General features: G+C 36.2%; 1 protein-coding gene across 13 annotated transcripts in view; it reads left to right on the plus strand.

Moving 5' to 3' along the window:
* Arb2a (ARB2 cotranscriptional regulator A) overlaps positions 1-12402 on the plus strand; it is a 437422-nt gene that overhangs the window by 272733 nt on the left and 152287 nt on the right. For all 13 annotated transcript variants that reach the window (XM_087180725.1, XM_013071100.3, XM_013071103.3 and 10 more), the window contains one exon: positions 6676-6792. In XM_087180725.1, the coding sequence (XP_087036851.1) occupies positions 6676-6792 (117 nt within the window). The remainder of the gene's footprint in view (positions 1-6675; positions 6793-12402) is intronic.

Below are 12402 nucleotides of genomic sequence, written 5' to 3' on the forward strand. Positions count from 1 at the left end.
AGGAAGCCAATTAGGAATGAATATCAAGGTGAAAATAATTAATAGCTGGCATCATCTTTTTACATGCTGTTTCTCCTTTATGCTTCAGTAACACTGGGAGGTAACTACTACTATTATTCCCATTTTGAAACTGTTACAACGATTAACCAAAAACAAAAATCTAGGTGTGTCTAATTCTAAAGCCTTTGCTTGCTTTTAACTACAATGCTATACTGCCTTCCTCTGGACACACTTTATATCTCAGTGATTATATTTTTTGAAACAGATGCATGCAGTCTGTGTAAAAAGCAAAGTGGTAACCGGGCAGTCTTTTCCTTCTCCCAGCACTGCTAACCTGTGGTTCCATGCTTTCTCGCAGCTCCAGTCAGTGAAGGGCTTGATGGTGGAAGGAAACTGGGACTGCGGCAGTATTGCTTCAGAAAGTCTGTCTTCACAGTCAAGTGTGTGGCACTATGCCTTGTCTGGTATTCTGATTACAGGATTTTAAGTAGGTGTGGTGACTGGCTTTTATCTGTCCCTGAGCCTTACAGTTACAGAAGTACTATACTTAATAACTGAAGGAATCTTTTCCTTCATAAATTTTTCTTTTCTGGATCTAGAGTTTTTAAAAATAATATTTGCCATTAAATGCATTGATAAACTAAATTTTGCTTTCTATTAAATGAGTGAGGGTAATGCACTAGTTGACCTATATGGAAGAGTTCACATTGTGTATTTTTTCAAATCACCTATTATAATTGTGTACTATATGCCAAGTCTGCTCATTCTTTTACATTTTGTTTACTTAATACTCACAGTAACTCCATGGCTAATGTAAATTTATCATCCCTTGGAACATTCCCATATTAGAACTGAGGCACAGCAAAGTTGAAATAATTTACTGGAGTTATCCTTACCAGAAGTGGCAGAGCAGGTATTTGAACCCAGGGAATCTGACTTCCAGGTCCTTGAATTTAACTACTGTACTTAACTATGAAGACTGCTTGCTTGATAGCTTTTACTTTTAAAAAGAGAAATAGTGGATGCAGATTAGAGGTGTGAACTATGAGAGCTAAATGTCACACCAGCCTGACTCTCCTGCTGGGCAGTTCAGTCTTCACATGTCATCTTCCAAAGTGTGTGCATTTGATTATAGTCAGCAGAAGTGTGAGTGCCTTGAGTGACAGAATCAAGGCTTTAATATTACAGCAAAGATGATATTTGGTCTGTGGGTACCATGCTTTGGGGATAGATTTACTGAGAAGAAGAAGGATAGGTAGTCTTGACATTAGTAGAAGTGACTCTGCCACAAACAGCGTCAGCTGATTTATCATCTGGGCACACTTGTAACTTGGTGGGCACAACAGCACAGGGCAGAGCGATATGACAGGGAATATGCAGACATAAATGTAAAGTGATAGGAGAGGTTTGGTTAAATATTATAGTTTATCAAACCACAGACTGACTGCACTCAAGTAGAAGCACTGAGTACAATTGTAATCCACGTAGTAAAAGGTGAAAAGATACCAGTTCTTAATACTTTTCCCACCTTTAAACAACTTCATCTGAAATCTTAACTAAAGGAGCTCTAGAGGGAGCTAATCTATTTATGTACATGTATTTTTTAAAGGCATCGCAAACCTCAGCTGTGCTATTAACTGGAGCGATGATTCATTCATGCTCATACAGTAGTAATGATCCTCAGCTTTATAAACGGGCAGCAGTGTCAGATCCTAATCTGAAAGAAACATGCGTTATTTGATTTTCTTTCAGAAGATTCTTTCCTGTACAAGTAAATCGTATTCTGTAACCCTCAAAGTCCATATGTGTAACATGTCATAATTTGAAAAGGGGGTAATGGCTTTTGCTGATGGAAGATTTCAAAACATTTCCTTCAAAAATGTATTGTCCATGTTTACTGCAAACCCTGTGTACATGTAAACCCAGCTCTGTCCTTGTCTCACACTGGCCTCCTTCAGGAGATCCCCTTGGACTTTAAAATAAAAGAAGCAATCATCCTCTATTTGTGGCTTGGCATCCATGGCCACAAATAAAATAAAAAGATTTTTTACTTCTTTAGGTTAGGATGAAGCCAACCAACTTCAGAGTTCTCTTCTCCTTTAGGTTGAGGGTGCTGAATCGGGTTAGATTCATAATTCCTGGAGTCTTAAGGCCCCTGATTAGTGGTACGCCAAATTCTTCATGGTGTACAGCCCTGTAACAACAACTCGCTTCCATCAAAGTAAATCAAGATATCTCCCTGCCTTCATTTAATTTAAATTAAATCTTAATTTTCACATAGTGGAAGTAAAAGAGCCTTTGTATTCTGTCATGCAGAAAGTGGTTCATGATAGGCAGAAATGAAATGCAGGGAAAATCTACAATAGCTTATAAATACAGAGGAAAACTGAAGAATTTTTAGAGTGAGACAGAGCATTTGGATTTGGCCAAGGATTTGTTAAGAAGGTGGCAGATCCATCATTTGAGGAGTGAAGTAAATTAGGAGGAGAGCCACAGTCTGAGGGTGGCAGCCCTGGGGAAGGAAGGCGTTGCACAAAGAAGGGAGCAAAGGTGGCCGCATGCTGCCGGCTCCTCCCACTCTGCCCTGCGTTCCACCCAGCATCTTATCCTCTAATAAGCTCACCAGGCCAGCCATAGTTACTTAGGTTTTAACACCTTACTCTGGAAGAATATGTGATAAATAGGGTTTTCCTTCAACTCCCACCCCACCAAAAATGGTAATAGCATGCACCTGCTTACACATGTTTTGAATCTATTCAAACTCCTTGATATTTACTGGGTTTGGTGAAACTTTTGTCAGACTAAAGGCATTGAAAATAAGGGAAGAAAGAGCAGGGCTGGGGATTTAGCTCAGTGGTTTCACCGCCTGCTGCACAAGCACAAGGACCCAAGTTCCATCCCCGTACCTAAAAAACCCCCATCTTTTAGGGGACTGAATTTTGCAGGGGATTTAGCTAAGTGCTGCCGCCACCTGCCTTGCAAGCGCAAGGTTCTGAGTTTGATCCTTGGTACCAAAAAAAACAAAAAAAAGAGCAGATTACCTTTAACCTAAGGTATGTTTAACCTAAGGTGAAAGGACTGTGAATAGATATATGGGGAAAATGAAGAAGAGGAAACAAAAATACCAGGTGAGAGTAGCAAATATTTTATAGTAATTCTCTCATTAAAATAATTTATAGAAATATCTAACTTCTCATATCATGGAGGTTATTTTAGGACTATATAATTTTAAAGTGCTGCTGATTGTCACTTTGCACTCATAGCTGATTTATATTTTGGCATGATATTTTTTTCTTTTGAATTTCAGCATTGCTTACTGATCGGATTTGCATCATTTTTAACCCTTTTTTTAATGTCCAAGTTAATGAAATACTTTTATGTAAGAAGGAAATTAAGCAAATGTTTCTTTATGATTAAGAATGTTATATATTATTGGACGTAGATGCTGTGTGTTACAGATGAAACAACATACGTATCCACAGTCAAGTCACAGTTGTGTCACTTTGTATTTGTGTGACCCCTTAACAGTTTCGTTACCTATCTCAGACTCAGTTTCCTGATCCACAAATAGGAAAAATAATACAATTTTTGCATACATCTTATTTATTTGGGAATAAAATGATAAGTAATTTGTATTCATTTTGAAACTTGTTTACTGTCCATCTAGATATAATTAAATTGTGTGTGTGTATATATATATATATATATATATATATATATATATATATATATGTATGTATAAACGTTAATTGTAACTTTCCCGTTCATAGCCTGTTAAGGCATGGAATTTTAGCTTGTTGATGTCTGGGATATCAATTTTTATCACCCTTATCAAACTCTTGATACCATACTGAATATATTATAAACAAAAATGAGGCATCATCCTTTCTTTTTGAAAGATTGGTTATAGATGTTGAATTGATCTTAAGTGCAGTTGTTCAAGTGCAGTTGTTTACTAGATGAACCTCATACCTCACTCAAGAATACATAGAGGTATATAGGTCACAGGATCCACCAGTTTGAGAGGTTAAGATCTCTTTGAGAATCTCATGAATGCTAAAGGTCATCTCCCCAGAAAAGTACTTATATGCACAGAATTTTGCAAGAAATTTCAAGTGTTCACATTCATAGATCCTAATTAAATACCACCATCTCCATCTTTGATTTTTATATATAGAAGGATTTGATGCTACGGCTTTTTCCTTTGCAGATTTCTGGGTTTTCCAGAATATTATGACTTTCTATTATAGACTATAATATAGAATTTCTTTTCCTGGTCAGCTGTACCTCCACTTCTTCCTTGCTTTCGCTACACTCCTTCTAAAATAGACGGCTTTTAAACAGTCCTGATTCAGCCTGCCTCCACCATTGCCACTCTCCAGTGTCTTTCAAGTTCTTAATCACACTGGATAACAGGAAGGGAGGGAGGAGAGACCATGATCCAGGTAAAAAAATGCAAGAAGCAGTGGATTTGGACAGAAACAACAATTGCAGTCAGTTCCAACACTACTAAATTAGGCTGCAGTAATGCTAAACAGGTTAACAGCCTGAAAAATTAGACTAAGATCCACTAATTTTAACCAACTATTGTAAATTCTTTGGTACTAGGTTCATTTGTAAATAGCCCTTCATTAAGATCTTCAGGGATTTGGCCTGAATTTCACCTCTATTAGTAAAATACGAAATTGATTTTTAACTGCAAAGTTGTATAACTATGTATTGGATTATCATATTGCTCTATAATGTGATTTGCTATGATGTGAAGAAAAGTCACCCATCATCACATTCATTGTGTGAAATGTCTGCCACGTGGACAGACTAGGGTTTGGGGAGGGGGGTGTTGTTCTTCTTGTTGCTGTTGTTTTGCTCAATTAGTCTAAAAGGTCTATATTTTTTCCAGTTTGTACAATTTTAATTCCTAGATTTTCTTCTCTTGCTCTCATTCCTCAGCCTATTTATCACTTAATTTTATTTCATTTCACTGGTGGTCCTCAAGGTTTATGTCTTCAGCTGGTCTTAAATACATCTGCTTAATGTTAACAACAACCACAGCAAAACTTAGATCAAGTATTTTAAAATGCAGGCTTATTCTTAGAATATCAGAAAAGCAAGTTCTTATGTTGTAACTTGAGCAGAAATTGTTTTAGGTCTCTAAAAGTATTTGTATTTCAAAAATACGAGTAAGGATTCATCACTTCTTCCTTAGCCTGATGAATTCACTATTTTAGAAATTTTTATTGTGATCTAATATTGATTTAAATTTTTATATTCTAGTGTCAATAGTGGTCCAGTGCGAAAATAATTTTTGAAATAAGATCCCCAAGGCTACATACTACTTAATAATTACTGTGAAGTATTGAATTAGAGTATTATTTTATGCTCACTAAAGATATTATTGGTTTTGAAAAGTGAATTTTGCAGTAGTACTATGTTGTTGATAACCAATATTGATTTTAAGATTTTGATATTATATAAACAGAAAACATAGGGATCAGAGATTTTAGGTGTGGTAATGTGAATTAGATAGTGCGTTCAATTTCCATTACGTAGTGTTCATTGAGGAGGGATGTACATATGCAGGATTTAACGAAAATTTTTAAAAAGAGACATTTTAATTCAAAATGCCAACAGGCATCATTTGGCATCAGAAGCGTAGCTTGCAGTGTTCTCCATATGAGCTTTCATCACCACTCACAATTCTCCCCTTTTTTAAAGTCCACTATTATATTTTTATGGACAATTCATACAAATTAATAGCAAATTACAGAGGAACTGCTCTTTTTCTTCAAGAATTTAGAGAAAGACATTTGTTGCAAAAGAAAGAAGGTATTACTATGAAATTCATCTGTCTATTTTAACTGTAATTTTTATTAAGATTTCCTATATTTATTGTGCCACATTAGGGTCGCAAGTATTAGTAGAGTACAAACTTTTTTTATTCTTTTGATGTAGAAATTTTATTTTTCATTTTCTTTATCTGGCAGGCCACTGGTGAGTTCATCAGTATCTTCAAGCCAAGCCACTTTTTTTCTTTTCAGAAGCCATTTAATTTTACAGATGTAACATTCTATAGAAAGAATTTAAAATGGAATAGTTTGCTACCATAAAGAAGTATATTCAAAAGCAAAGTAATATCTATAGGCTTTGAAAGAAAAGGATCTTTGTGGGCATTTAACACTCTGAGGAATTACAAGACCGTGATGAAGAGCAGGCTAGTTAAAGCGAAGAAGTCAAAGGAAGATATCTTTCTTTACCAATATGTCACTCCTGAAAATTAGTAGAAGATAGTCCTAAGTAGCTAATAGTGAACCCCGGGTGCTAACTTCTCTGAAGCACTGAAATAGGAAGTGGTGGAAGAAACTTGTAAAAGAAACCCTCGGGGATTCCCCTGTGATCCCTTTAATCCTTGAATTGTCAAACCACATGAAAAATAATAGCTCTGCCTAGCTCTAAGACTTAAGTGGCATTATCTTTTAAAAGAAAATATTAGGTCTGTTCATATCTCTGGATAAGAATAGAGTATGTGTTCAAGTACAGAAAAGAGTAACCTTGAACCACAGATACATATGACCCTTTCAATTTTAATCTAATATTATTATTATCTATGACTAAGCAGGCTGCATCCAGTGGGGGAAAAAACTATAGCCAATATTTTATATTTCTTTTTTAAAACAGATGATTCAACGGGAAGCAGATGTAAAAAGTAAGGTAACTGCTGTGGCATTGACAGACTCTGTTCACAGTGTGTGGCATCAAGAAGCTGGCAAAACGATTCGGGAATGGATGAGAGAGGTGAGACTTGGTGTTTTCAGTGCTGAGATGAATGTCTTTGAGCCTTTATACCTTGAGGACCACTAACTTTTATTGCCTCCCATCCCCACGCTCCTTTTTGAGAAGGAGAGTATCAAGAAAGAATGGGGGAAAAAACTAGATACGATGAAAAGAATAATAGAAAACCCTTCAGGAGAACAAAAACTTTTTGAGGGCACTCTTCCTCTTCTTTTTGGCTTTCCATAGAATATTATCATAGAATATGCATTATGTACGATATATAGAATATGTGTCAGAAATTTGCCCAAAGATGGATGTGGTGTCTTTATGATTCACCAGCTAGCGAGCATTGATACCGCTTAATTATAAGAAAGAATTCCAGGGTCCACATGGTCTTGTGTGGTTCTTCTTGAAGGTAGTCAGGTTGTGCTACTTTTAAATCGATCGGCTCACTACTGCCCAGAGGGCAAAAAGAAGGAAAAAGCCCGGATGGAGAAAGCCAGGCTGTGGCCACCGTGTGGGCTCCGCGTCTTTTCACACTTCCTAAGGGCTAGAAAATCACTGCGCGCCTCCTTTTTTTCCCAAAACTTTCGGTTCATTGTTTTTTTGTTTCCTATTCGAGATATCTGGCTGTAATTCTCTTTTATTTATATTTACCTTTCTGATAATATAAGCAGTGTACATCAGCTACCCCATGATAAATCAGTAGTAATCGTAATAAATCAGTGACCAGTCTGCTGTAGTAATTATTTAGCCAAATTATTGACCTTCTTAGATTTCTCTTAGTGTTTCTAAATAGAATGCCTGAGTGTCTCTTCAGCTGACCTGCAATGAGAGGAACATTCTAACAAGCCTCATGGCACACTACAAGGATCAGAAAATTAGTATCTGAGAAGAGTTTGGATAGAAGAGTTAGGTTAAATAATCCTACACAGTGGTGTCATCACCAATCCGTGTCACTGTTCTTATTCTCCATTAGAAAACATATTCATCACACAGATGTCTAAAATGGTTCTATCCAAAATACATGAAAAACTCAAACAATTCAATCACAAGAAAACAAATAACAATTTTAAATTTACGTGTAGTTTGGATATTAATTATCTGATTAATTATCTGATGTGTGGGAAATAAGAATGTGGCATAGGAACACACTGGAATACTATTTGGCCTTACAAAAGATGAAAAGTCTGTGATTTGTGATGACATGGATTAACCTGGAGGATATTATATTAAATGAAATAAACCAGGCACAAAAAAACAAAAAAAAGTTTTAAATAAAATAGTTTTATTTCAGTCCTCATAATGCTGTAAACATATTGGGGGTGGGGTTTAAATCTATTCTAACACACAGATGTTTTCTGACCACATGCTCTTTCACAGTGTGGCTTCATCTCTAATTGCCTTTTTCAAGGAGCTAAACTTCTGCAAGATAGAATTCCATGTGTTCTTTGCCTCTACCTTTTTATGCTATTTATTTGCCCAAATGAATGCATAGACATCTCCTAGCATTATCTAAGTAGCAAAATTAAGCCTTTAGTGACATTTTTTTCTATGCATAAACAGTATGGAATTTGGCATTTGGCCCAAACTAGAAAAACCCCATTCATTATCGTTTAACTGGAAATTCTTCATGAAAGTCTCATTCTAGGTGACAGATATAAAAAAATATATTTGGATTTACTTCTAAATACAAGGGCTGATTCAAAAATTCAGTGTATGTTTAAATTTAAAAGTTTTATTTCAGTAAGAGATACCTTTCCATTCATCCCCCTCAAACTTTCCCTAGCCTCAAACACACTTATCACCTGATTTGCCACCATGTGACTTCAGGCTCTTCCCCAAAGACATGACCATGGAAGGTAAACATTTTCAATCAGTTCAGGACATTGAGGTAGCTAGGACGGCACAGCTAAAGACATGGAAGAGGATTCCAGACCTGCTTCCCGAAGCGTCAAGAACGATGGGATGAGTGGATATTTGGAGGGAGATTAATGTCAATGTGTCTTTTACTGTAATGCATTTTTTGAAAGTGTTTCAGTATTCACCTTATTTTTGATCATTCCTCATCTATCTAAGGGTGGATTAGGTGTGCTCAAAAAAAATGTATTAATCTGTGCAGTTTTCATCTGACTAAACAGGGAATTATTGAATTCATCATAATTTAATCAAGGCTCCCATTAGTTTCTTTAAAAGTATAGATTTTATAAAATTTATAAACTTTTTAAGTGTCCTACTTCTTGGATAATTCTTTCAGTTCTTCCCATTATGCCTTAGGGAAGCAATGTGAAGAATTTGTGTTCTGACCTATCAAAATGAAACTCCGGCTCAGTCATTTCCCTAGCTGTAAAGTCTTAGGCATGTTATTCAATCTCTTTGAGATTCAGTTTTCTCAAAGGATGTAATATCTACCTGGCAAACAAAAGTAGAGAACAACTTATGTAAGGAAACAGCACTATTGCTGACATTTTAAAGAAATTCAGCAAATTACAGATCTTACTGTTATTACCTTGTACTCCCAAATAATATAAAGCACAGGAACTGTATTCTCCTTTTGTTTTCTTGATTTGCATATTCAGTTTATCTCACAAAAGGGAAGCAGAGTAACATGTTGGAAGTATTCAGAGCAAGTAATTAGGCAAACTGAGTTTTGATTCAGCTTAGTCACTCACTAAATAAATCAGTACCTAAGGAGATATATATATATATGTATATATATAATATATATATACATATATATATATTATACTGGCTATTTTACTAAGACTCGTAATTTTCAATGAACCAATCCATCTTTTAGGGCCTGTTTCATAATTGTGAATGAAAGATAATAATTCCTATCTGGCTACTTCTTGAACTGTTACAAGAATCAAAGATGTTGATCAAAAAGAAAACCCCCTGAAAAGCAAATGGTAGTGCATAAAGAAATGAGATATGTTATTACGGAAAACACTTTACAATCTTAGAAAAATTATTACATCATTCTTGGTAGAGCTGTGAAATTTTCCCTGCTGAGATCTCTTCTCCAAGACAAGAACAAAAGCGAGGCTACAGAAGTCTGTGACATGCATCCTAGTCTAACTCCCCTCAGTGGGTGAGGCCTAGCAGAGGAAGTGTTAGTGTGCCTTAGCAAGACACAAGTCCAGTGTTTCCCAACACTCCGGACGAACTCTGGTCTCTTTTCTTTCTCCTTTCTCGGACACTCTCCACCCTATAAGACTCTTCATAATATTGAAGAACTAACAATCTTGGATTACAGTGAATGGACGGGGCTGTTGTCATGAGCAGGGGCATTGAGAGTAGAGTGATGAGGCAAACTGCCGCTCAGCAGCCCCTGCTCTCCCACCTCCTACTCTTGCTGCATTTGGAAGCAGCAAGCACACTGATATTTTGCAGCTACCCACCCCCAAGATCAGCACTGTAGCTAACCTGGAATATTGTCCACATAAATAATATGTAGAGGCTGTTAACATATAGTGGAGGCCTTGGTGCTTTTATCTTCTTGATGATTGGGTTTATTATTTCACCAAAAACTGCTGTAAATTTTGGAAGTGGAACAGTGGTTAAGAATTGCCTAGTTAGTCTTAATACTATTCTAAAAAGCAGTAAAGTAGTTTTATGTTTTGCATCCATGTTTAATGTGATAGTTGTTTCATGGTATTCACTTACTATAAAAAGCTGTTATTTATTTAAAATTATCAATTTAGCATACAGTATAGATGTTAAGAAATATATCTTTGTATTATATAATTTTTAAATAACAGTTCCTTTTAAAGAGGGCTGCTTTTGACAATTATACTAAGTAAAACTCCCAGCTAAAAGACCAAGTATAGAAGCTAAGCTGGCCTCTTGAGGAGAGGGAAAAGGTGACCAAAGGCTGCTAAGAGGAACCTCTCACATCAGCTCCAAAACTATCAGGTCTCAGTGGGTCATTGTTGTTTCCTGACATACCCGTGGCTTCTGAAAGTCTCCAGCCAAGCCACATATGCAGTCTCCATAGCGGTCTTGAACCCTTTCTATGGCCTTTCAGTTCTGAATGTAGACCCAGCCTGGGGAATAACACTTCAACTTCTCTGTGGACACAGAATCTTTCATATTAAAGGTCAACCTTTAGACAGTGGTTATTTGCAACTCAGACAACTGTATAAGGAAAAAATGAGTAAAAACCTAGACTCCCTAATGGCTAAAGATGATGAACATTTTTTCATGTGCTTATTGGCCATACTTCTTTTGAGAAGTGTCTATTCATTAAGAACACAAAAATCTAAATGCTCATGAGGATAAAGGGACAAAGGAACCCTCCTACATTGTTGGTAGAAATGTAAACTATTATAACCATTATGTAAATCAGAATGGAGAGTTCTCAAAAAACTAAAAACAGAAATTTCATTTTATCCTGGTTATATTACTGAACAAGTTAAAGACATCATACTATAGTGATACATACATACCCATGTTTATAGCAGCACAGTTGACAACAGCTAAGCTCTGGAAACACCATAGATACCCATCAGCAGACTGATGGATAAAGAAAATGGCATAAATGGTATGCACCATGGGATGTTATTCAGACATAAGAATTAAATCATGCCATTTCAGGAAAAAAATGGATGAATCTTGAAACCATAATGTTAAGTCAAATTAGACACAGAAAATGTAATAATGTATGGTTTCTATCACATTACAAACCCAAAATATAAAAACAAAGTAAAGCAAAGGCGAGATGATAGGGAACAGAAAGCCAGACTTTTCAAAGAAGGGGAAGAGGATCAAGGGAAGAGTACAGAGGAAGTAAAGGGATCACAAACAATAAAGATGTTCCCCAAAACAAATATAACCGCTATGTATTGCAAACATTAAAAAAAAAAAAAGCCTAGATTCATCCAACACAGCAAACATCTCTAAATACCTTGCGCAGGAATAGCTACTATTTACTTTTCTCTTTAAATGTAATATTCTAAATTCTAATACTTGTATAAAAACTTTCTTTTCTATCTACTTTAAACTGTTGTCAACCCTGGGTTCCAGTCAGAGGGCCGTGGTCTAGAGGCACGTCCAGTCCATATCAGTAGTTCTCAAACTTTTGGATTTAACAAAGGGAAAATTTAGAACCACAAAAATCCAGAGGGTCATAATCTTACAGTAAGAAACTTTTAAATTGAAAATGCTTAACTCTAAGAAACACGCACTACATTTCCTGCTTTCCTCTTTTTCCTTTACTCCCAGAGAAACACTAGTTATACAATCCATCCCACCTGTGGGCTCTGGGCAAGGGTTTCCTTCTTGATGCTTGTTTGTGTGAAGTGGGTGCTAGATCTAAGACCCAAGCGTGGCACTGTTGGTACCTGGAGTCCTTGTTGCCTACTCTGGGCACCTTGTCATAAGATCTCAGTGGCTGCCAGCACACTCTAGCATAGTTGAATTTAGCTAGGGCTTTCTTAGTGGGCTGTCTGTGTTGCCACCTGAGGCATATTAATAGTCTTCAGCCCAAATAAAGAACCCGGGTAGGAGACAAACATGGGCATTAACGAGGATCAATAAGCATTAGAAAAATAATGAAAGAAGTTTGCTTTTTAAACTACAGAAACACATCTCAAGACAGGGAATTACATGTGATAAAGTGGAATTTCA

Source organism: Heterocephalus glaber, unplaced genomic scaffold, assembly GCF_053883595.1.
Source record: "Heterocephalus glaber isolate CG9 unplaced genomic scaffold, H.glaber_assembly_v1.0 deba00001465, whole genome shotgun sequence".
Classification (NCBI taxonomy): domain Eukaryota; kingdom Metazoa; phylum Chordata; class Mammalia; order Rodentia; family Bathyergidae; genus Heterocephalus; species Heterocephalus glaber.